General features: G+C 45.4%; 1 protein-coding gene across 1 annotated transcript in view; it reads right to left on the bottom strand.

Moving 5' to 3' along the window:
* CDKAL1 (CDKAL1 threonylcarbamoyladenosine tRNA methylthiotransferase) overlaps positions 1 to 26735 on the bottom strand; it is a 2392744-nt gene that overhangs the window by 97654 nt on the left and 2268355 nt on the right. The window contains exon 14 of the mRNA XM_086965147.1: positions 20242 to 20406. Coding sequence (XP_086821273.1) covers positions 20242 to 20406 — 165 coding nt within the window. The remainder of the gene's footprint in view (positions 1 to 20241; positions 20407 to 26735) is intronic.

Here is a 26735-nt window from a genome sequence, read left to right as displayed (position 1 = left end):
TAAAGTAGAGCAACTACTTTTTGCAGATTGTGTTGACATTGGAAGAAAGAACTTGCCCTAAACAGCTAATCATCCAAGTATGGCTACCCGTGAACAACTCCGATACATCCAATGAGCTGGATGCATCTTTCACATCTATGGTAGCAGCACTCTTCCAATTGTAGTATGAGCTCCTGTGAAGTTGGCAATTGAAACAGCTATGACTTGATGAACTTCTTTACATATCGGAGATATTGTAGGTGGCGCCTTAAGTTGGGGGTGGGACGAAATTCATTTATGGGAAGGGGTGGCTCCTATTGTTGTGTGCCATCTTGTTTTGCCTCTGCTCTCAAAGGTATAATTTGCTGCCAATGCTCCAGATTATGAAAAGTCAATGGAGTGGGTTGTTTTTGAGGCATTGTTTTGCAGGTTGTCTCTTGTAACCTATTCTAAACATTGGACTGCCCCTGCCACAGGAGTCCCTCACTTGTAAAACCCACTTTGCCCTTGATCTTTCTTTAGCGTTTTCGTTCTATTCGAGTCTCTGATTTACTACTGGACCAAATGGATTCTACTGTAAATGGAGTATCATTACTTTTGCCTGTGAACGTCATTTCTGAAAACCGAGATTATGCATCCACGAATGTCTGTTTAATACTGTGAGAGTCTTTAGTTATCTTCTATCTTTATTGGAAGCATATTTTAAGCAAGTATTTGCTGTAAATCCTCTTTCTTCTACTAAAAATGTTGCTTTTTTTCTGGCAATGTCAAGATGTTGGCGCATGTCACCCATCACCTTCCACTGTTAATGTGCATATATATTTAGCAAAGCATTTGAGTTACTTGAGCACAACGGGGTGGCTGCAATGATTTCCACTTTCCTGCATACTTCCTCCTTATTATCCTTGCTTGGAGAAGGACCTTGTGTGGTTGAAATTATGCTCTTTTCCTGGGTTAATTGCAACAAACAGGGGCAGCCCGAGCACCTGAACATGGGGCAGAGTAAAGACTAGAATCCTATAAAGGGTTCAACTACTGCATTACACAAACTAGACAAATCAGACAAAGGCAACTATTACTGCATCACATAGAAAAACGATACTCCTACACAGTAAAAAAATATGTTAAAAAGAACATGATATGATCATATACAATCACAGGGCAGTGGTGCTCACAGGGTTACACACAAAGCACATTAAAGAAGAAATTGACAGTGTAAACAAAAACAGTGGCTGAGGAAAAATTGTACATAAAGACTGTTACAAAGTAACGCAGAAACAAAAGTAGCATAAAAAGCTTCCTCTTCAGTAGGAGCCACAGATAGGCGTCAACAGCGTTTCAACCAGACTAAAATGGTATGGTCATCATCAGGACAAACAATACTTATAGACAGAGCACCCAACAGTAAGGTCTGGAAAAATCGATATATACAGGGGCATCAAAAAATTGGAAGGTCCACTACAATAACTTCAGCATAGCACAAGGCCAAAAACATCAACCTCATGCATGTGAATTTTACCATATGTAACATGTTTTCCAAAAACCAATTACTGCATATTGATGACATAAGAGCATATTCATTTGAGGCCAGAATTGGTCTGTCACGACTGAACCAGAGTCTCCTCAACTTCAATGTATTTTTCCTCTGAGAGTAAACCTTTGTCATACATGATAGAACAAAAAAAAAGTTTCCATTTTAATCAATAATCACACCGGTGCAGCCGCACTTAGGTGGATATTTCTCCAGATTTATTCATGAAGCACTACGACTGAAAGCAAGCACCGGAGAAGGAGTGGATTCTGTGAGAATAAAAAGCTATGGATACGTGATCCAGGTGCCAACAATATGAGGGCCATTAAGATCACCAATTCATAACATACGAGGTACCGAGACGTGTTCCGGTCGTATTGCATATTAAAACATAGGAGAGACCCTTAAATTAAAATCACTCTGAAGGGACAAGAGAGACTGAATCCTCATCGAACCCTGAAAAATATACTAAAAAAGATTACTTCCAATTCCTCCAACATTTGTTAAAGTAATCTTTGAAGTACCATCGATTTACTCCCCTTGATCTGGAGAAATATCCTCCTGAGTGCGGCTGCACAGGTTTGATTATTGATTGAAATGAGATCCATTTACTAAGGAGATAACAGCTTTGTCTTGAAGAAGGTGGTCCCACTGTGATTATACCACTGAAACGCATCGCTTGTTTTTTTTGTGTTAAATTTGGCTAAGTCTGCAGCTAATCCTAGACAGGGAATTTACATCCATGCTTTGTGCTGTCTATATTGTGTCCAAATTAACATATGTAAGACAAATGTGACTGTCTTGATCAATTCTCCTTCTTAGATATATGAAAAACGTTATCTAGGAACCAATGTTTTTAAAGTTTTTATGATATTGTCCATGTGGATTTAAAATGTGTACATTTTTATTTATTAAAATGATTTCTTATATATATCTACTTGTGTGAATATAAGTGCTTCAAATATCCTGAGTGGAGAGTCAATTGTGCTAAGTATGAATGTGGTCGCAGATTTAGTATATATCATCTCTTGCAGTTCTTACCAAAGGGAACATTTATTTGTAACCCTTTGGGTGTAAGGGCCCCTCTGCTTGGTTTCAAGGTTACATGATAGGTGCCATTCTCTTTGTCTCGAGTGTTCTGATTCCCCTGACATTTCCATCCTTGCCCAGTATACCACAATGATTTTAGCTCTATGTTCTAAAGTATTTTGTTTAATAAAAAAAATAGGCAGAACAGACTTCAGGTGCATGGTCTCTAGGAAGCCAGCGCAAACACAAGGAGATGATAGAGGGAGCGCTGAAACTTTTCAGACACTCACCCACAGTCACAGATCTGGGTTGAATCCATCATCGTTCTTTAGCTCACTTCATCATCCCTGTTCAGATCCCACTATATGCAAAGCAGTCTTTACCCCGTGCCTCATTTGAACAGTCCAGCTCGAACTGCCAAGCCAGGTCTTCCCTGGACCGGAAACAAGCGTCTTGGGACTGGTTTCGGTGTAACACCCCATATCAAGCAGGCTAGCTTGAATCCAGTGGCAATGTGAGCAAGGGACCCACGTCCGGGATGTTCACCAATGGAGACGGACTCGTGTGGTCTTCTTTTCCTGACGCGTAGCGACTGCAATTGTTCCCGGAATTATTCCTGCTGCCATTATGCCGCATCCAAGAAACACGTTTACACGACACGCATTGGCCGTGTTTTCATCGTGTTCCAAATGATTTTGCCTACACGGATTGCTCTGAAACAAGATGCTGGTCCTTGTATATAGCCCTCTCCCCCCTCACTTGGTTCCCAAGTGAGTACCTCCTTTTACTACCTTCACTTCCCTTGGGAGTACCATTATCACTTGGACAGTCTTAATTCCTCCCTCAGATGTCCAGGTCCCTAGTGCCAGGTCTCTTTCCCTCAAACTAAACAATTGTTCTCCATAATAGTAATACTTTAAGCACCCCCTGTAAGTCCCTAGTAAGTCTTAGGGCAGAGAGGCTACAGACGGTCCCCAAGGCTTGCAGCATGTATTGTGCCACCCTAAGGGACCCCTCAGTACCAAAATGCAAACTGCCAGTGCAGGCTGCGTGTCTTGGTGCAGATAAAAGTGAAAATACAACATGGCACACATCCCGATAAGCCATGCCTGCAGACACTGTATGCAGTATAAGTAAGCCACCCCTATACCAGGCATTACAGCTGTAAGGCACGTGCACTATACTACATGTCTGGACAAATCTGCATGAGCAGATATGCTCCTGTGAAGTCCAAGTCTATTCTTAGATATCACAAGGGAACAGGAAAACCATTTTAAGTACATGTGCTGGACAGTGGAGAAAGTGAGCTACATGATGGCTTCACTGAAATCTATGTTGTGTGGTATCTAAAACCGTGCATTAATAAACCCACACTGATTCCAATGCTGGAATTATTAAACATGCACATAGAGAGCACCTTAGAGGTGCTCCCTGAAAACCTTACTCAAGATTGATTTGCATATGGCTGGGTCTGAACTGGGGTGGCGAAGTGAGCAACAGAACATTGATGGGTTCAACCCAGATCTAATAGTGGCTTGGGGTAAGTGTCTGAAAAGTTTCAGCGCTCCGTCCATCACCTTTTTGTGTTTGCCCTCTGAATACCTACCAGCCTCTAATGTGCTGGCTCACTGGTGTCGACCAGCCTGCCACCACAGACAAGTTTCTGAACCCCTGCCGGTGACAGCCTATGCTATCTGAGGGTGGAAATAATGCCCCTCTGGCCGGAGGTGTTATCACCTCCTCCCAGCAGGATGGCGGAGTAATTGGCATGCCGAGGCAGGAGGCTTCAAAGGCTTCTGATATGGCCTTTGATATGTGACAACAGCTTCCCCAGGCAGGGGAAAATCCAAACCCTTGCCCTGGGCCCATTTGGCACCAGGACAGGTGGGAAATTAGATATGCAGGGAAGCGTGGTGCACTACCAGGCTAGTCACACCACTATGGCGAGCGGCCTGATGTATCCCCCTTTAGAAAAATGTCTCCATCTTGGTGATAGCAAAATTAGGAACTCTGGGACAGGGTTAAGCCTGCTTTCCACAGAAAGTGGTCATATAGAGGGTGTAGTGACCCCAAGGGTAAGTAGCCCATTGGCTATCACCTTTCTCTTCCTTTAATGCCCCTTCAGAATTCAGAGGAGCTCCTGGCACCAAGAAAGCAGATTCTACCGACCTACGATGGACACTGAAGAGCCACGAAAAAGCAAGAACTGAGGAGCAGCAAATGACCTAGTGCCAACCCTGCCGACAACTGCGCCAAAGTTGACTCGTACTGCAGCGCATCTGCCTCCAAACGTCTGGGAGGACTGCCAGCACTTCAAGGAACAACCAGTATCTCTTGTGGAGTAGCAGAGCTACTCCCCTGCACCCTGCAGGCACCCAAGAAGAACCACAAGAGCCCCGAACCTCCAAACCTGACTCCTAAAACCGCGAACCCCCAGCCCGAGTTGAATTCGCCCAATGGTGCCAAAGCGGTCCTGTGACACTCCGAAGCTGAATCCCACCTTGGATTTGGCCAGACTGGACCACCAGTCGCAGTCTCTAGTTTCTTTTAGCAGGCCCCCTCAAATCGTGAGAAGTCCTCACGACGTGACCCCGCTGTACAAATCACCACTCCACATGCGCCTCCTAGCCCGAGTTTGTGTGGACCGACAGTGGTGCTGTGTGTCCAAGAACCTCAAGAACTGAGCTCACCTTTTGGTTCAGCCAGTCTGGCACCCAGTCCATACTTGCAGCCTCTTTTCCCCAGGAAAGCTTCCCATTGAAACCAACGAGACACCCTGCACAGAAAAGCACTGGACGCCACAGAGCCTACAGAGCTGACCTGTTAGTGCTGCTGTGGAACTTGCCGTAACTCCAGAAGATTGGTCCTGTAAGTCGCTAAGTACCCGTATGCAGTATATGTGTTTTTACCCACAGGATAACATTCCTGCATTAGAGTCAGCTGTTTGTACCCGTTTTCTCCAAACTGCTGCTTCAAAAAGTACTTATCAATATTGAAGTTTTTAGAGCCTAAAATTATATAAAATACATTATTTTTCTATATTGGTGTGGATCTCCTTATTGAGTGTCTGTGTATCATTTATTTCTTATACCACTAAAGAGAGTCAGGGGAAGAGTAGGCCAACCTACTGTGCCCAGATACAATACAACAAACACAAAAGAAATAGGTTGCCTATACCCATTAACTGAGCCAAAAGATTGTGATGGGATCTGAAGGGTATAGTACATTAGTTCACAAATGGTCTAAGGGAAGGCCATGCTTAATGGAATAGGACGCCTCACAGACAGTATTGTGTCATGCTTCACCATTGGCATCCTCTCCCCACCCTGGTAAGCTGGTGCTACCAGGGAGGAATCCGCATCAGAAAGCGCGCCACGCCAGAGCACCTATGTCCTTATGGTACCCACCAGCTGGCTTATGAGAAGATGGACTAAGAGACATTATGCTCTTCAGGCTCCCTCAATGTATTTGTTTTTAACATACCTGAGATCCTCACTAATAAAGGTGATAACCGAGGAACCTCGAGGTATTTTTAATAGAACTGGATCCCGATTTTCTCATGGATGTTTTATGTAAGAACTCCCTCCTTCTGCCAAGTCTTCACGGAGGTTGAGTCCGCCTTGGTAGCACCATCTTACCAGGGTAGGGAGAGGATGCCTATGATGAAGGTCCCTTGGTAGTGTAACCTGGTGATCTTAAGGAGCAAATCCACACATCGACTCCTAGCGCCTGTTTTCTAGATGCACTGCTGCAAAATATTGCCGTATTGCTGCAGCCGGCACCAAATCGTGGTTCCTGCTCGATGCACCGACCAAGAATTTCACCGTAGGCCACAGCATGTCATTGCAGCGCGTCAGAAAAATTGCAGCAGTGTGAATCCCGAGCACCGTGTCACTGGTGTCCGCAACACCCATTCTTGCTTCATGGCTGTAGAATCGACTCGGCACCTGTTTCGCGGCTATGAAATCGACGCAGTGCCTGTTTCGCCACTATTGCGTCAATGCAGCCCATTTGGATATGCATGCAGCGCATCACGATTTTCGACGTATCATCTCTTGGTGCACATTCTTCATCGACAACGCACAGCAGTAAGGAACCGGGCTGAATGTCTTGAAACTGACACATCACCTACCCTGCCAGTAAGGAACTGACGCATCACCTACACTGCCTAGCGTCAGAAACGGACAGGTCACTTCCCCTGCCAGTAACAAACCGACGCATCAGCTCCTCTGTATAGTAAGGAACCAACGCATCGTTTTGTTTTTCAGCGTCTCCCCTACGCTTTGCACCGTCTTTGATTTTTGACACATCTAAGGTACTCTGTACTAAACCTAACGCATCCATTGATTTCTATGGACTAAACTTGTCTAATCTTTTAAAACTGATATTTTCACTTGTGTATGTTGGATTTTTGACATTTTAGTCTTGTTTTATTCAGATAAATACTAGATGCTTTTCTAAACTGTGTTTTCCCGGTTACTGTGTGTGTACAAAAACCTTACATATTGCCTCTGAGATAAGCCTGATTACCAAGCTACCAAGGGGGTGAGCAGGGGTTATCTTAGCTGTGCGACTCCCTTACTGTGGCTCAAGTGAGGGTTCTTACTTGGACAGGGTGCAAACCACTGCCAACTAGAGACCCCATGTCTAACAACGTGCTATTGGAGGAGAATCAGAGCAGACGTTGACTGGATCAAGAGACAGATATGATGGCAGGATCTAGACACAGTCGGGATTGTACATTTGCACTGATAAACTCTCTGCCCTCTTGTCGAGCCACAGTCAAAGAGCCATCCTTACATTGGTAGGGTGAGGTGGATAGTAGGAAGCAGATTGTAAAGGATCTCCACACGACACAAACACTATTTAAATTATACAAGCATTTACGATGTTGAAGTTGGGTATGTGGTGAAAATATTATGATCTAACACTTCCCGAACAAGAAGGTTCCACGCAGAGAGACTCTGAAACGGACCCCTTGTGCTGACTAGGGCCAAAGATTGGGTGAGAGACTGCTGAGGTGCCCCAGTAGAGGAAGGTACTGCACCACAATCCTTGGGCAAGGAGGGGCTCCCTATGGTTGCATAAGAAACCCTAAAGCCTGAACTGACCCCACTCCCCGAACCCCGGTCTGCCACCCCCAAGGTGCATACGTAATGTACTGCATCCTAATATTGCTATATGTAACATGCTATACTCTCAATTAATTTATTTTATGGGAAAATGTTAATAAAAATATATTTTTAAACAAAGGTGTTTAAGATGTTCCCAGAAAGCCATATCTAGCCACTGTGAGCACTAATAGCATGAACTTAGGCTTCCCTTGCTTGCAACAGCACTGCAAACTTTCACAACTCACAATACGGGCCTTTCACATCAGCACTATAGCACGGCATCAGTGGTGTATGCTTTCCCAACACAAAGCATTGGTAAACAGCAGGTGCAGCAGAAGCAATGCGAGTTTCACTCACACACTACACACAGCATCAGTGGCATTATGTGTGTCCAGGTCACATTAATTCACAGACTGCCTCCTGCAGCCACCTTTTCATAATTTGCTTTGATGTCCTGGGGACAGTTATGATATGTTTTCAGTGATACTCAATAAGATTTAATCTATTGCAAGCCTTTAAAAAAAAATATATATATATATTAGGTCAGACACCAGATGCTGGTAGACTCTTGCATTCCCTCTGAAAAATACATACATTGTTTGTCAACCTAAAGCCTCAAATGACTCCATCAATTAAACCAATATATATATATATATATATATATATATATATATATATATATATATATATATATATATATATATATATATATATAGTGGCTCCCAAGCAGCCTTTAGATTTGCTAATTAATTGCTCACATTTATATTTCTTTCATGTACCAGACAATATTGAGAGCAGGCTTGCTTCTTCTTCACTTGGCTCTCTCACTTTCACTTGAAGCAACAGGAGACCCTTCTTTTGAACCAGAGGTATCCCAACGCATTCAATTATACCGTGTGTAATAAAATGTAAACAAAACATACAGACTTGCTTGTTTATGCTGCGTTCAGTCTCAGGTTGAGACCTCGTGGTACTTTAAATACCCGTCACTACACTCACTATTCCCCAGGGTGCCAAACATGATCCAATTCTGTGAATAATTCACCTGCTTTCCAGCCCAGGTAATGGGTATGCCAACTTGTCTAGGGAAATCAGTAAGTAGTGAGGGCAGGGGCGGCTCTAGGCTCATGGTGGCCCTGGGCAGGGAGCGTAGGTAGGGGGCCCCGGAAGAGGCGGAGCGCGGAGGCCAGTGAAGAGGGGGGGGGGGTTCGGGTGTTTGGAAACGGAACAGAGTCGGAGGCCGCCAAAACCCTGCCAGGGGCCGCCACGCAAATATGTATCCATCATCAGAGGATTATTATATTAAGGATATATATTGGCGTGGTGGCCCCTGGGGTTTGGTGGCCCTGTGCAGGTGCACAGCTTGCACATGCCTAAGGCCACCCCTGGTGAGGGTGTTCACTGGGTCTATCTTGCTGGACACGGTACGGGTACACTTTGGGCTGCAGGTAGCTGGGAGCTGGACCATGAAAGACAAAGAGGGCATTATGTCTGAGCTATTAGCCTGGGCTGACAAGGCCCTAAGCACAGGTACTTCAATTATTAACTTCCAGCAGTCCATTTGGTAATCTGTAGTTCCCCCATTAACGGGCACCTTTACTTGAATGTTAGCTTATATGTGCTTTATTTTATGAGGTATGTGTGCAGGAAAAAAATGGAAGCGGGTAAGCCAAAACATTAACAGGCAGAGCCGAGCAAGAGTCAAATTAGGTTGTAAGAACTCGCACACGAACTGAGCCATGAAACAATTTGGCATGTAAATCATGCAATGAACGTAAAAATTTCACAATTCAATAAGTATACTTTTTGACACCTCACCACAGCAGATTAAATTGCTGTATTCAGATGTATGTATTAAACCTACACTTAAAAACATTCCTGCACCCTACCGTGACAATGCTAATAGTGAAGTACCAGGCAAATCAATTGTCAAGTGTACCCTATTTCTGGTCAAAGGTGTTATTACAGATGGAGCAATATTACAGTTAATTAAATCAAATGTAAGAGCTTTTTATACAGCGCACATCCATGACTTATGTAGGTGAAGCTGCGCTCATATGTGATAATAAAGAAAAAGAAAACTGGGTTCAAGAAAAAAAATTCCTAGGGTCACACAATTTGGTGAAGCCGGGATTGATCACAGGTCTTCTGCTTTCACATTCTGCAATGCAGCCACTAGACGGGTATCTCTTTTCTCTCCTTTTTATACCAAAGGTGAGCTGTTTCTTGCTTAATTCTTGGTGCATGCGGTTGGAGCGTGTGTGGCAGGCAGAAACCACAAGACGACAGCTAGTTTTGGGCTTGATGGTCCAAAAGAACCTCGAGCTGAGCCATAGCCAGGCAACTGGCTCAAGCTTTCAATGGTTCACCCACTTAAAGAAGCTAGACTAAAGATACATAGCAATAAGTGTGCTTGGAGAACAGACTAAAAAAATAGAAAAGCTAGGCAGAGAGATTCACAATCACAGTTGGTCTGTGGGTGAAATGTGAGGGTGGGTCGGCGAGCAGTGGGGCAAACTGATCACACAACCTTAGCCAAAGGAGGCTGCATACCTTTGCAGGGGGTAAACAAACAATATTGAACTACGAAGAAGACATGGCGCAAATAAGACTCTATAAAGCCACCCCAACTCCCTCTTTTTTGGGAGGGGAGGGCAGTGCTTTAAATGGGCTGGTACTGTCCGGTACGGAGTACCGGCACTTCTTTATTTTCAGACGGGGAGTACCAGCACTTCTCAAGAGGAATGCTATACTTTTAATTGGAGAGTACCGGCACTTCTCAAAAACAAGCAGGTACTCTGGTACAGAGTACCTGCACCTCTATTTTTCCATTTCAAGCACGGGGAAAAGGGTGGCGGGAGGTTATATAGAGCAAACTAGACCCAGAGGAATCAGAGCGCTTTACATGAGCACCAGTTACGTTACAGACGAACACATTAAATTTTTTGTTTGTTAGGCACGGGAAAATTACGTGATTTGCCCACAATCATAGAATGTTGAACGTCCCTGCCGAGACTCAAACCCGGTTACCCAGCTCTGAGGTCGACTGCCCTAGCTGTTACGCTACATTCTCTTCTTTCGTCAAGCAGTCCTTGTGCCCATGCTACTGGCGGCTCTGGCCCGTGCCTTTGTCTGCCTCCTGTCCTTGGTACTGCCTGCTCTTTCCTAAAAAGTTCCCAATGAGTTGAGGGTTGGGGAGAAGGGGTTCAGAGCTCCAAGTGCGACTTTATAGCCTGGAAGATAGAGCCTACCCTTGGCTGTCCTAAGGAAACACGCAACACTAGGTAGCTGCCTGTGCCCTGTTGCCACTCATAGCCCACCTTTTCCTTCACAAAGCGGAGTGTTGAGGTGGACAGTGATGCTTGGTGACCCCTCATAACACTGTGACGATTTAGGAAAGGGTGGGGGTGGTAAGGCAGGGGTGGGGATCGGATGAGTGACATACATACAGGACTGATGCCTGAAGCACCCTAGGCTGCCTTAAAAACAGACACCTCTGTTCATGGGGGTGTCCCACAAGACCCCAGAGAATAAAAGGCCCTTCGCCTTAATCAAATTATAGACAAAAGTAAGCAAATGTTCACTCCCGCATGTGCCAGAGAAACGTGCCAGGCTGCCGGCCCTTGTATAAGTGAGGGCCAGATAGAGCATTGTGGCAGCTGGGCAATACACATACCAAGTACTGCCAGTTCCTGCCTGTGACAGCCAGGAACAGGGAATACTTTCACTTGGACTGCCATTATTGTAATAGCTATGTGGATGGCAATTACTATTAGCATTTACCATCCACATAATGCATACAACTGATAGGGCAGAGCCCCAAGCCCAGACACTGCAGCCGCTCCTGCACAGCATCAGATGGAGCAGTGCACACTTTCTCACTTACACATTTTATCCTTACACTGCCTTGGAGGCATGGGTGGTTTAACTGCAACTTTCTTCTCACTCTCTTTTTTTTATCAGTCCACCTGTTTCTGTGCTTGGCACTTCCCTGTCACCAAGCTAGCATCAGCAGGGCAATGGTGGTGGTAAGAGGCCTGCAGACACAGCAAAGTGTTAGATTGGGATTTACTATTCAACGCAAATTCTGATTTGGTTTGGGTAGTGTCCCAAACTAATGCAAAAGTGAGCTACGTAGAGCCTTATTTTACGCTATTTTACGTGAAGTGAGTGTACCATGGGTGGTGCATGGGCGTTTCAAAGCAACCACCCAAGGGTTATGATGTGAAACACTATCTACAAACATTGTAGAGAGGAACTTCTGCCAAAATTTCACAACTTTGTGAGGCAGGCATAAAGAAGAGAAAAGTTTTCATTTCTTCTTGTTTTTCCAACTTTGCCATTGTGCTTGCTACATTGTATAGCACACGTACAAAGTGCGAAAAGTCTTAAAGCATAGTTTTTGTACAGAAAGTACCACTTCCAATACAAAATGCACATACCCCTGTAGTATGGCGTAAGAATGCACCATACCTCAGGAGATTTTGTGATTTTATTTTACTCCTTCCCTTTGATGCAAGGCTGCGCAGCAATGTTGGTGCAGCGTTGCCTTGCGTCAAAGAATAGTAAAAATTTGAGACTCAATCTGACACACACACATTCTTATACATACAGACATGCTCACACATACAAACGCTCTTATTTCACATAAACACTCTCACCCGCATGCAGCCACACAACATACCTTTCAACATTTTTACTTACCACAGCTGCCACTAAAGGCCCCGTTTCAGATAAGTGTGCTCCATTTTTTATTACACTAATAGTGAATAAGGGAGCATTATTCGCTATTAGTATTAAGAAAGAATTGCTGAAAATAATTGATTGCGGAGAGGCCCCTGTGTTCTTGGCACCGAATATGCCACCTCTGAGGCCCGGCATCGCTAGGGTAGTGCCAGACATTGAATGAGGCGGCGGTTGCGACCCCCTAAATGATTACCCTATACACTGACACCAATTCTGAATAAAGCTACTCTGAAAGCCTTTTGCATAATAAGTTTCAATAAGGTTCCCATTGCAATAAATAGATGCTTCATAGTCCATACATGCAATAGAAGAATCCTTTGGTAAACTAAGGATATGTGATGGAATCTAAGTAATTTTGTAAATAAGTGAACAGGTACTTCCTGGTAAGGATTCCGTTTCTTGAACGATACAAATCAATAATGTTCAACTAAAAGAACAAGTTACTAACCTTCGGTAACAATATATCTGTAACAAACATAGGTTAGTTATAGATTCCTTACCTTAGAATTACCCCCAGGCGTCAGCCTAGATCCGGAATCTTTTTCATCAGCAGTACCACCGCATCAAAAGGTGGCATCCATCGGCTCCGCGTTCGTCATTGGCGTCGTGGTCATCGAGATGACGTCGCGGAAGCTACTTAGACACCGCCCCCATGCGCTCACATCAGTTCCGTACACGACTTTCCACGCCAAAAGCGCAGAGCCATGCAAGACACTGACCAATAAGGAAATCCTTAACCCTAGAAGTCAGTTCGCAGAACAGGGAGGATGGATGGGGCGGTAAGAAATCTATAACTAACCTATGTTTCTTACACATATATGTTATGTTATGTTAATGGCCATTTGTTGAGCGCACTGTCACCGTGGGTTTCCTGGCGCTATATTGTTACCGAAGATAAGTAACATGTTCATCTTAAAGAAACAGTTAGTCATAGATTCCTTACCTTAGAATAGATACCCCAGCAATACCAACCCCAGAGGTGGGTCTGCTAACCAAGTTCACACATGATATTCCTGGAGGAGACAACGGTCAAAGAAGCCATCTCCACGGACTTGGCTGTTCTGGCACTAACGTCTTGTGAACTTGTGCAGCGATGCCCACGTAGCTGCCTGACAGATGTCATTAAGGGGGACTCCACGTCCCAAAGCAGTGGTAGTTGCTGTCGCCCTGGTGGAATGGGCACGCAACCCCACTGGCGGCTCCTTCTTTGCCAAGGAATAACAAGCTTTGATGCAAAAATCGACCCATCTAGAAATGGTCCGTTTGTGCACGGCCCAACCTTTTTTGGTGCCCACATAGCCAACAAAGAGCTGATCATCCACCCGGAATGGTTTTGTGCGACCCAAGTAAAAGGAAAGCGCACGCTTTGGATCCAGACGGTGGAGCCTCTCTTCTTCTTTGGAAAGATGCAGAGGCGGAAAGAAGGTGGGCACAGTGATGGTCTGTCCAATATGGAAAGGAGTGACCACTTTGGGAAGGAAGGAAGTTCTAAGGACAACCTTGTCCGGATGAACAGTCAGAAAAGGAGGTTTAGAAGGAAGAGCTTGGAGCTCAGTCTCCCTGCGCGCAGAGGTGATGGCCACCAGAAAGGCAGTGTTCAGAGTCAGAAGCCTGCGAGGACAGATGTGTAGCGGCTCAAAGGGAGCGCACATAAGATATGTAAGAACCAAATTCCAGTCCCACTGAGACATTACGAAAGGAACAGAAGGAAAAAGATGAGTAATGCCCTTAAGGATTCTATTTAGAACAAGGAACTTGAAAAGAGAAAGGCTGAAATGGCCAAGATGTAGCCCTTTAGAGTGCCCAGAGACCTGCTGGGCCAAAGAAAGGAGGAACGGAAAGGGGATCCACAGCCTTTGCTGTGCACCATACCACAAATTTGTTCCATCTGCAGGCGAATACCGTCTTAGTGAAGGGACGCCTGGCTGCCAAGATAACATCACGGACTTTGGGAGGCAGGTCAAACGACGTCAACTGCCACTGCTCAATCTCCATGCAGAAGTGGAGGCTGGACAGGTTCGGGTGGAGGACCGTCCCCTGCTGCTGTGACAGAAGACCCTCGCAAAGAGGCAGTCTGATCGAAGGATCGATGGCCATGTGTAGCAGCTCGGGATACCAGACTCTTTGTACCCAATCCGGAGCCACAAGAATGACTTGGGCCCGGTCGCGCCTGATCTTCTTCAGCACTCTGGGCAGAAGTGGTATAGGCGGAAAGGCATATTGAAGACCACAACTCCAATCGCGGTGAAAATTGTCACCTAGCGATTGCAGTCTTGGATATTCCAATGCGTAGAATTGCTGACATTGCACGTTCTCTTCGGTGGCAAATAGATCTAACCAAGGCTCTCCCCACTGTTGAAAGAGACCTTGCACCACCTCCGAGTGAAGACGCCATTCGTGATCCATCATGCACATGCAGCTGAGTTTGTCCGCCCCGACGTTCAGGGAACCTGCCAGGTGTTGAACCACCAGGGATACGCCCTGATGTTCCAGCCATGTCCAGAGACAGAGGGCCTCTTGACAAAGGGTCCAAGACCCCACCAGCCTTGTTTGTTGCAGTACCACATGGCGGTGGTGTTGTCCATGAACACCTGCACTACTCTTCCCCGGACAGAGGGAAGAAAAGCTTTGAGTGTAAGATGAATCACCCGAAGCTCCTGAAGGTTGATGTGGAGCCCAGACTCCGCCGGAGACCAGAGGCCACTGATCTCCACCTCACCCATGTGGCAGCCCCATCCCAGCAGTGATGCATCGGTCACCACTGTGAACTTTGGTTGGGGAAGGAAGAGGGATCTGCTGTCAACCTAATCCTGGTTCGTGAGCCACCACAGCAATTGGTGTGCAGTGCCCTCCGAGATCTGGACGCAATTGGACAGGTTCCCCTGATGTTGTGTCCACTTGAACTTCAGGTCCCACTGCAGAGCCCGCATATGCCATCTGGCATGGTCAACAAGCAGGATGCAGGAGGCCATAAGGCCCAGTAGCCTGAAATCTGGGATAGAGGCTGAAAGATCCAAATCATAGCCTGAATATCCCGGAACTTGCTGTTCGGGAGGATAGACCCGAAACTGCGTCGTGTTCAGAACCGCTCCGCTGAAGAGGAGTTTCTGAGAGGGAGTCAGGTGTGACTTTGGCACGTTGATGGAGAACCTCAGTGAATGCAGGAGGTCGGCTGTAGTCTGGAGGTGGGAGACGATAGCCTGGGACGAGCCCGCCTTCAACAGCCAGTCGTTGATATAGGGGAAGACTGGAACCCCTGATCTGCGCAGATGAGCTACAACCACCGCCATCACTTTTGTGAACACTCGAGGGGTGCTGATAAGGCCAAAGGGGACCACGGTAAACTGAAAGTCCTAGTGGCCTACCATGAACCGTAGGGCCGGCAGGACAGTGATGTGAAAGTAAGCGTCCTGTAAGTCCAGCGCTACCATCCAGTCTCCAGGGTCGAGGCAAGACAGGACCTGAGCTAGCGTCAACATTTTGAACTTCTCCTTCCGGAGGAAGTGGTTGACGTTCCTGAGATCCAAGATCTGACCCCCAGGCCGCAGCAGTGGTTCCCACGTCCCTGGCCGCGCAGGGGCTGTACAGCTTGCACTGGCTAACGGCTCTGGGCGGGCGTGGCAGGGCACCCCTTCCGTAGCCACGAAAGGGGCGAAAAGCAAACTGCTCAAGGCGGGTGGTGCGGAGGCCCAAGGACCTGGCCGTAGCGCGAGAGTCCTTAAAGCGCTCCAGTGCATTTTCTGTCTTGTCGCCGAAAAGGCGACGCACATCAAAGGGCATGTCCATAAGAGTGGATTGGACATCCCTTTAAAAACCAGTCGACCTCAACCAGGTTTAGCATTGAAGGGCTACTGTGGAAATCGTTGTGGCTGCCAATCTGGTCCAAAAGAGCCAGGGTAGAACAAAGGTACAAAAGTACCAGTCGGCGTCGGTTCAGCTCCGTGTCTACGTCAAGGTGGAGGCCGGGGTTGACGTTGGCTGAGGACGCAGCAGACACTAGCTGTGGATGTGGTGCAGGTGGAATCGGTGCCGGGGAGGTGTAACCGGGACCGGTGCCGATCCAGATCCAGGCCTTAATCCAAGGGGACCCTGCAGCGCTGGGGCCGAAGCCACCGGCATTAAAGGCCCAGGGCCCCCCGCCGAGTCCGAGGGGCCTGAAGGTTCGCCGGTGGAGTCAGGCTGCCCAAAGATGGCATGCAACGCTTTGTAAAATTGGTGAAGCTGGGCAGGGGTCACTCCGGGTCTCAGGAATGGAGGGAAACTTTGAGTCGACCCATCTGGGCTCCGCACGCGGAGCAGCGGGAAGGGCACCACCTGCATTCCTCGTCACGTCGGCCTATCAATGGAGAGAAGTTGAAAAGCGACGATGCTTCTTTGACTTCTTCTTGTGCTTCGACTTACCTGAGGAGTGCAAAAACTTGGAAGAAGAATGGTGGTGGTGGCTCCGCGACCGGTCCCTTGACCTTCCACGCGACCGGGAGCTCAAACAGAGCGGAGTCCACTGCAGGGCCTCGAGAAGCTGTCAGGACCGCTCTAGCAAGGACTTCAAATTCCTGGTACGGCAGTCGGAGCACGACTTGGGATTGTGGTTGCGCTCCAGGCAAAACAGGCACACGTGGTGCAGATCCGTCACCGATATTAGACGGCCACGGGACCCGCAGGCCTTGAAACCAAGCAACCCTCATGCACCAGGATTCGTAGACTCAGCAGAAACGGTGTCGACAAAGTCGAGAAAAAGTCAGTCAAAAAGTGACTGGAGGTACCGCTCTCTCCAGATCTGCGCTGACTGGCGCGGAAAAAGAAAGAACTGATGTCAGTGCACGAGGGTGGCGTCTAAGTAGCTACTGCAATAACATCCCGGCGACCACGACCCAAACAATGAATGTGGAGCTGACCAACACCACCTTTCGACGAGCAGTGGTACTGCTGACGAACAACTTCCGGATCCAGTCTGACGCCTGGGGGTAACTCTAAGGTAAGGAATCTATAACCAACTGTTTCTTTAAGATCATAAAATCACAGCATAAACAGCCCCAACCCATGCACAGCCCTCTCAAATTAACACGCCAAGATACCCAGCCCTGCAAGCAGGCAGTGACAGAGATGTCCTACCAACAACCATGCACAATTACTCATGACAAAAAAAAAACAAGATCTGGAAACAGATCATTTAATTCACAGGTACCACACCTCCGAAATGCTCTACCATCACAACAAGGACTTGAAGCGGACACTAATGAAACACCTCTTCCATCACACATGTGAACCAGATGCTGCCTATTTGCATGTATCGTTTCAGTTGAAGAAGACTACTTCCCTGTATCAATCTGCCAAAGTCCACTCAAACACTTAAGACCAGGCTGGGGCTCCACGCCCCCAGGCACAAGACAGGTGGACTAAAATACATAGGAGTTTCCATCTTTAACCTGCAACTGTAGAAATAGCCTACTCAAAAGATCAGCCACTCTCACAACACACTTGGCACTGTAGGAACCAATAACCATTGCTCACCCGGGACAGCTTGCCTTCGACCACCATGTGCCCTCTTCATTCGCCAAAGCGTTTAAAGGCAGCTTTGATGTAGCATATAGTGATTTATATGAAACCTATGAAAACAATATCGGTCAAAAACAGTGTACACAACACAGGATGAGACTACAGCGTGCAGTATTAGTATACAAGGCACATCGTTTCAGTTACAGGCGCCACAAGACCTATTCTTAAGAGATTCAGGAGCTGTAAAGCAACTCAGACACAAGCCTACCGTCTCCGCAATGAACAAGGAATGCTAGCTACTTCCTCGTTTCGAACCATGTTTACAATTCAACTCAAGGGAACAAAAAAAACTGGTACATCTAAAAGAAACAATTTTGAAATGTCATGGCCGAATAAACTGTCAGCTGTCATTCTTCCATATGTTAAACTAATGCTACATGTTATTTTTTTTGAGCCTCCCTCCTTGCATTTCCACTGCAGAAAGGGCACCAAATGGTGCTTAGAAATGTGATACACATTTTCATTTCACACTCCATCAGCTTTTACAACGGCGGTTCAATGAAACGTAGGAGAGAGCTTGGCAAGCGGCATATTTACTAAGGTATAAAATAGGGGTCAGGTTACCCTTTCGTAAATTAATACGTTTCTTAACACGGCGAAATAATTCCAACTGCAACAGAAGCGGAAAAATTGGATTCCTTCCGCTTAAAATCACAATGGAGTAGGGTTTCAAATGCTGTCCTACTACTTGGCTCCCCCCAAGTCCTATCATTTTAGGAGTGACATCACTAGAAAATAAAAGTGCAACAATACTGTATCTTTTTAACACCTTAGCAGCTATGGAACGTCCAGCTCCAGTGCTGGACGTTCCATTGCGCAGGTGCAGTTCGAACGTTCAACGGCCGACGGCAGCACTATGGAGGTAGTGGTGCCGTTGGCCGCTGAACGGGCGCACCACTTAAGGTGTTAACAATCATATGATGCTGTAAGGTAGACATCACTAGGCACCTTTGGGGAAAACGCATGACTTCAAACATCACAGAAGTGAAATCCATATCCTGGACAATGATCCACACCAGTCTCATTATCTACTGTGAATCTGCAATTCTCGCTCAGACTTAAGATAGGATGGAAGAAAGTAGGATTATGAGCAAGTCATTTGTCATAGCCATGCGCCATCATTAACATAGTCCAGAGATGACTTACAGGCAAACTACTAAGCCTCGTAAAATGTAATAACCAGTTTAACATCTCTCTTTGCCTGCAATATATACTGACCACTCCCACTTTGACATCACGGCTTGTCCAATGGAAAAGGAAGGTAGGCTCTCAGGAATCCGCAGTCAATTGAGTGCATGACCAAAAAGATCGGAAACCCAACCAACTAGATCATCTCAGATGAAAAAATGATCTGCCCTTTGCAAGGCGAGTAGAAACAAAACTGAAATGGCTGCCAACAACACGCTTTCTATACAGACCATAAGATGACCAGGGTGGTTGAGTTAAACACCTATCATGTCAAAAGAGTCCTGGGCGCCCCCTAACATTCTCCTCACTGTCGGGGGCATCAACGGCCTCAGGCTCTACAGGTGAGAGCCACTTGGAGAAGTGCTTGATTCTGCAGTGCAGTTGTTCAATTACTCTGTGCATTCAATTTGGATTCTTACATGTCATTGTTTTTTGTGAACAAAATCATATACAGCGTATGGAAAATGTAGGCAAGACTATTCTGCAACACAAACACCAGAACAAGCAATCCAAGTATATACTTCGTGACACAAAAGCACTTCCTCCAACAGACTTCATTTAAAGAGGTATCTATGAAAAAGCAGTGTGCTCGTGGCTTTTGCAAGTAACACTAAGGCTATTTGAGGGAGACTGTCATTGGTTGTTAAAGCCCCCATGGGCTGTACTGGAAAGTAAATTTACTTTTGTACACATGGCCGCCTCAGTCAATGTATACTGTAACCTTGAAAACCTGCAGACAGGAATATGTTTTACGTACGGTGATGGAAATTCAAATGCATCGTTTTCTAACGGCTGGCTGACCGTAACCCGTTGGCCTGGCATTTATTTCACCCCCTCCCCCCACCCCCTCGCCTGAGCAGAAACAATCCGCTTCAATTAAGAACACATTCATCACTTTTCGGGGAGTCGAACAAGAGAGCCGCAGACATCAGCGCAGGCCGCGTTTTAATTCAGGGTTTTATAACGTGCTGGAAAGATAACGCCTTCCACATGGCCGAAACGGGAACTATAAATGAAAACACAAACACGGGCTGCAGTCATTAGGCCGGGGCAGCTGCGGGACGGCTTTCACGTTAAAGCAAAACAAATGTCGCCTACCTCCGTTAAACCAGAGACCGCTCCTTTCGCCAGCGGCCGGCTGATGGATGGGGTGTAGACTTTGGCATCCGACGCCGGCAGCCCTTTCAAAAAATGCTTCCCAGCTTCGTAAATGTCCACCTCCACCATCTTGCCCATGAATCCGGGCTCTTTTGGCACGAGGACCTTTGAAAGAAACCATTCAGTTTAGTCAGACTCAGAGAAAACAAGTCGCAAAATGCTGCAGGCTCATTAGCGTGCCCAGTGATATTATTAATCTTCCTCGCAGGTAGGTACTTTTGCATTTTACTTTCTTACAACGCCTTTTCTTCGAAGCAGAAACAGGGAAAGTCATGTTTACTAAAGGGAGTATTCTCATAGCTGTCTGCTAGCCCCGTGTATCGAGGGTCAGGTGAGGCCACGCCAAGTTTTTCAGACAACAAACAGCACTAGGCATGCTGGAACATGGACCTTAATGCTTGTAATAGTTCAGTTTAAACTGCAATGCTTGTTGTAGCTGCCGAAAAGACCCTGCTGACTGAAGATCACCCACTTGGCGTGGCGCTGCTTGACAGCTATGGAATAAAGATTTGATGCTGGGCCAGTTTATTGCACAATCTAAAGACACGGATGTAATAAAATTACCAAAACATGGCTTCAGCATCCCTCTAAATGAATTCTTAGAAAACTGATGCCTCAAAGGAGCTTTTTCCAAAGCATCAACAGCTCTTAAGGAACAGGAGGACAGAAGGTCAAATTTGTTTTTAAACTCAGCAATGGGAGTCCCTTTCGGAGACAGGAATCCCAATTTGACCATCCTACTGGTCTAATCACTCCACACACTACATGCATGCCTGTCCCTATCATAGTTCTGACGGTCTGTTACCTTGGGGGATAGAACAGAGCGCTCCAGGTGGGTCTCACCTACACAATCTGTGTCTTATGGGAAGCAATTTCTCTGTAGTCCTTCTCAGTACTAGAGCGCACCTTTCCTTGTGGAGTCCCTACTAGGGAGAGGCCAGCTCCTATGGAGACAGGAAGACACTTATAGACTATCATTGACACGAAAAAAAGTAAGAACTATTTTTGCAGAAAACTAAGCAATGAAAACAAGACCCTATTTTGTATCAGAGGGCTTAAAAGATAGTTTTTGTGAGCACATTTAACATTTTTAATCAATAGATTCAACTGTTTTCTAAGAAACAGTATGCAATTTTACCACATCACAAATGGCTAAAAGGGTGTTTGAGAAATTAACACTGCCTTCTGTTTCTTTGGATCACCCTCCGTTACTTTTACACCCCCTTTTTTCACTTTATGAAATCCAGAACCCACGTCACTGTACACGATAAACACAGCCTTGGGCAACAAGGCCTAAAGCTACTCCCTGCAGACATACTCAGTAACCTCTGTGCCCAGACTAAAGTGTTGTCCAGTGGGTACTGGGGAATGAGAGGCAGAAGGCCGCATTGGGCAGCCAACACCATGCTCAGCAGATAATGGGATGGATAGACAGGTCCGGTCTAAGGCCTGGTGGACACATCTAAAGGTGGTGTCCTGTATGTTCAAAATGTGGGGAGACTGCATGTCAAAACCCATGCCAGTGGTCACTGGGAGCAGAGGATCAAGAATTTATAAGATGTAGCCTAACACAATGTGCCTTAAAGAAAGGGTAATATATCAGTAAATAAACTGCAGAAAAAACATCCGACTTTGAAGGAACCATTATGGATACAATTAATACTAGAAAAAACACTGTAATGTGGCAAATAAGATGGGATATGCAACCATAACCGTCACAAAATAACGAAAGCCTTCACAAATTACATTGGCATCACATTAGTGATCAATTTCTTTACATATATATTCACTCTTGACAAATCATATTCTAGTTGAAGGTATAAAGCTTAGTATCCAAGAATAAAACTTACATGCAGGAAAAAGACTGTAGAATGTGAACATTAGTAAGAAATCGACTTCCACAGCAGAAGTAAATATAATCTCCCAATAAATACAATTCCTAATAAACCCCCCTTTTTTAGCCCTCTAAATTCCATTCAATGGTGGTCGGGGCATTGTACTGTATTGTAGCATTTATATACCGCTTACTTCCCTTATGTGGGAGACTGAAGTACTTGTCTACATGGACACCAAATTACGCTGCTTAGGGTGTGTAGTTGGAAGTGTGTTGTCTTTGTTTTTTGATCCTATGCAAGTATATATGTATGCATGTTGATGTATGTATACAGTAATTTGATAGTACGAACCAGCATAAAAGGCAGTGGAGCGATGTACATGGTCAAAGACAAGCAAAAAGTCAATGAGTATTATGGAGAGGAAGCTGGTTTGTGGGTGGTTTATGCATTGTGATGTAGTGTCCTTTAAAGAGGCAAGTCTTCTGCTCTTTCCTAAATTAGAGCAGTGTTGAGTGGGTCCTGATGGTATTTTAGCTTCCTGGTTGCATGGATGAAAAAAACTTGTCTTGTTTTCTCTTTTTAACACTTTTTGTCAGTGTCTGATTGTGTACTGGCTGCGGGTGTGCTGACAACCACCAGAGAAGGTGATCTTATCTGCAAGATAAGCTGGGGTGCTGGTCGTGATGGCTTTCTAAATGGTGCAGCTGGTTTTGAACATGGTGCTGGGCGGCAAAAGGAGCCAAATGAGTTTCATCAGGATGGGGGTGATCAGATCATACTTCTTCAGGCCGTGGATGAGACCTGCTGAGGCATGTCGGATGCCCCTAAGTGTTGCTAGTGTGGAGACTGGAAGTCCGTGGAGTAGGGCATTACCACCATCCATATGCAAGAGTATAAGAGCTTGAACAACAGTTCTGAAGACGCTTTCTGGAAGAAATGATGTGGCTTCCTTTAGAAGAAATAGCTGATACGAGGCTGTCTGTTTTTTTGGCGATGTGTTCCAATTGAGATTGGTGTCCATGGAAAGTCAAGGTGGTTTGGCATTCGGGGAAAGTTAGAGTTCGCACCAGTCAAATTTGATGTAATGGAGCCAGGTTTATACTGCCTCTTAGTTGTTGTCCTTGGCAAATGACAGGAATTCTATCTTGGTTGGGTTAGTTTAACCTTCTGGTACTCAAGGTATGGATGATGTGCAAGTAGTGTATGAGGCGTTTTATTTCTGAAGCAGAGGAGACGTTAAAGCAGAGTATGGAAGACTGGGGGACTCCACAGGCAATAGGGATCTTATGTGACCTGAAGGGGCCCATGTAGACGAACTGGCGTTGGTTGGAAAGGTATGCGGAGAACCAGTGGACATTGCCAGTGAATCCCATTCGAGACTCAAGGGTGCATATGAGGGTCGGACTTTGTAGAAGGCAGCTGAGTTGTCCAGCACTACCAGCATGTGTCATCTTCATCTGTGGCCTGAAGGGCGTCATCTACGGTGTGAAAAGTAGCGATATCTGTGCTGTAGAAGTGTTTGCATGCCATGCTTGATGATTACTGAAGTGCAGTTATCGTGCTTTGGGACACAGCTTAGCAGATTGGTGGGTGAAGAGGTGTGTGGGAGAGCTAAGCAGTATATGGGTTTCAGTAGGCTGGTAGCTTTGAACAGCTCTGCAGGTCCCTTGGTATGTCTTATAATCAAGTATATTTAGCTGGTTTCTGTGCTGGGTTGTCCCTACTTCATATTTTGTTTAAATATGTTGGTCCTGGGCAGGCATGGTTGGAGAAAGAAATGATGAAGGAAATCTGCCGGGATGGGCTTTGTTACTATCATCCCATGTCTGAAAGTCATTGTGAGATGTAATGAAACAGTCATTATATGGAGCTAACTGAGATCTACAGTGACATACTTGATTAGTCCTCCAGTTGGCCAGTAGTATGTGACACTGCTCTTCAGTTGTTCTATGCTTGTTCAGTTGTTCATGACTGGTTTATTGATTGGTACAGTACTATGTGATGGACAACACCAGTAGCATATATGTTTTGTATGAGCGTACAAGGATTAAGCTATACTTGGTTGTTGACTGCTGACAGTTATGGTATTAGTATTAGTGTAGGCCAGAAGGGTTATATATGAATTGATATTACTATATAATCCCCAGGGTAATCATAGGTCAGCCTTTCCTATCTTACCCAGATATAGAAAGTAGTGTGCTGGTTGGGTTGTTCCAGATCTGTGGGTTGCAGACTGAACCTCAATGTGCAATTAAGTTACTGGGTTCAATTCTAGGGTGTGGGGAGAAGTAGTTATCTTGAAAATATGTTTTCAACTGTCTTCTGAAGTGTATATGTTCCTGGATGCTTCAAATCTTGGCAGGTACTGAGTTTCAGAGCTTGATGGCTTGTACTGAAAAAGCAGTGCCTCCTATGCAATTCTTATGCTTAGTGATATGATGACTTGTCGTGAAAGCATGATGCGCTGCATCCAGTTTTGTTTATTTAATTGATTTTAACTTGAAAGTATAATGGCCCTTTTCCTTGGAGATTCTGCAGACAAAGCAGTGTTCCTTGAACACTGCCTTTCTAGCTAAGGGTAGCCAGTGAAGTGATTGCCGGACACATCACATTCTCACATATTCTCTTGGGTGAAGGCGGAGAAGTCGACTTGAGGCAGCATTTTGGATTAGTAGTTTTTTTGTGCACAATGAATCTGGGTGTGCAGAGGTTGGCTGTTGGATATGATGGCTGACTCTTTTCTTCTGTCGGATCTGCAGCCGGACTGTTGGTCTGACATTTAGTCATTTCTTCTGTATATTCTGAAAGCTCAGTTACCACTGCTCTTTCAAATATTTTTCATTAAAATGGTCCACTTGTTATAGGCTTGTAGTTTGCTTGGTCAGATGGGTCAAGGTTTTTCTTTTCCAAAGAGCTGTCTAATGTAGGAGGTTTTTAGCTCGGGTGAGAACGAACCTATTTCTAGGAGCATGTTGAGTGCGCATCAACGTACTTCAACTGCACAGGTTGTGCAAAGGATATCTTTAAGGATATTTGGAGGTGCCTGGTCTGAAGGAAATCCTACTGGTCTGCTTGTGATGATAAACGTGAAGAAGTCCTTCTCTGAGGGGGTACTGAAAGCATGCAATGGTGAAGAATGTGTTTGTCTCTTTCTATGTTGGTTGTGCAATGTGTTAGGGTGGTATTTTCTCCATTTTAAATTTTTACGATCAATTCTTTAAAGATTTTGACACAGGAGTGTTATAATCGAATCGTGTTGTTTCTGTGTTTCCGCAATCTGGATTGAGTAATTCGGCTGGAATTTTGTGGAGTTCCCTACAAGGGCCATCAGATTCAGTTAAGCATGTGCAGTGTTGTCTTTTTGGTGATGCTGATATTCTTCTGTCGGCTCTGTATTGGTGGTGTAGAGTGATTTTCTCTTGTTCATCTCTTGATTTTCTCCACTTGCATTGTAGTATGTTGAGATGTTTTTTCATTCTTTTGATGCTGTCATTAATCCAAGTAGTGTTCTTTTTGTGGTTAATCCTAGATGTGGCCTCTATCGGTATCTGTTTCTCCAGTACGTGGAGATCCAGCTATAGAAGGTGTGAATGTCTTGAGGTTGCATATTTATTGCCGTTTGTTTGATATGGGAGTTGAGTAAGTAGAGGACTAGGTTTTTTCCATTGCCTGTATGAGCGTTTCCTGCTGTCAGTTGTTGGTGAATTGTTTTCGACGATACACAAATTAATTTTGACGGTAATAATGATGATGTGGTCGCTCCAGCTTACTGAGGGACTGTGGGTGTTCGCTGAGCCTTGATTTTGTGATGAAGACAAGATATAGTGTGGTTTCTGAGAGTACATCAAATAGATCCAAAATGTTATGTTGTTATTTAAATTTGTAAGGCACACAGCCGAGGGGTTTCCCAACGCCGTTATGTTAAAGTGATTTTTGATCATGGCTCTTATGTAGAAGATTTAGCATTTTAGTTTTTGTATTAGCTTCCTCTTCACGCCATAGTGCTTTGAGCGGCATATGTGGTACAGTATGGGAAAGTAGGGGGGGCACTGGGGATTTTGGTATGAGACGATTGAAGGGTTAATGTTTGCAGTTGGGCAGGTTTTTTAGTTAGATAATTTTGAGGTCTATGAGGGGGTTGTGGGCTTTTTGTCGGAGGTAGTGGTGGTGGTGTAGCTGCTGTGTTGTATGGTGGTTTGGGGTGTGCAGTGTTCAGAGGAAGTAACGAACCTAGCGATCAAATGCTCGCTCATTCCCTTGATTTTACATTTTTTCCTGGCAAGCGACATTGTCACTTGTTTGGTTTGTTGTTTTACAGTTAGGGTGTTGTTTTTGAAAGGTTGTGTGGAGTAGGTGTGGTGGTTGGTTTTGTTGTTGAAGAGGTTTGAGTGATATCGGTGGTTCAGTAGTAGTTTTGATCACTTTGTGAATGTATACAAGGGGTGTCTATTTAGGATAGCCGGTCTTTAAGGGATAGTAATAGATTAAGGTGATGTAACTGGGTAGTTGCTTGCCTGTAGTTTTAAAGGTGGGGGTACCGAATTTCAGGCCATAAGCCCTTTCCTGGCCACAACAGACATCACCCTTAACCTGAACACC

The sequence above is a fragment of the Lissotriton vulgaris genome, chromosome 4_1 (assembly GCF_964263255.1).
Source record: "Lissotriton vulgaris chromosome 4_1, aLisVul1.2, whole genome shotgun sequence".
Lineage (NCBI taxonomy): Eukaryota > Metazoa > Chordata > Amphibia > Caudata > Salamandridae > Lissotriton > Lissotriton vulgaris.
This window is presented reverse-complemented; position numbering and strand designations above follow the sequence as displayed.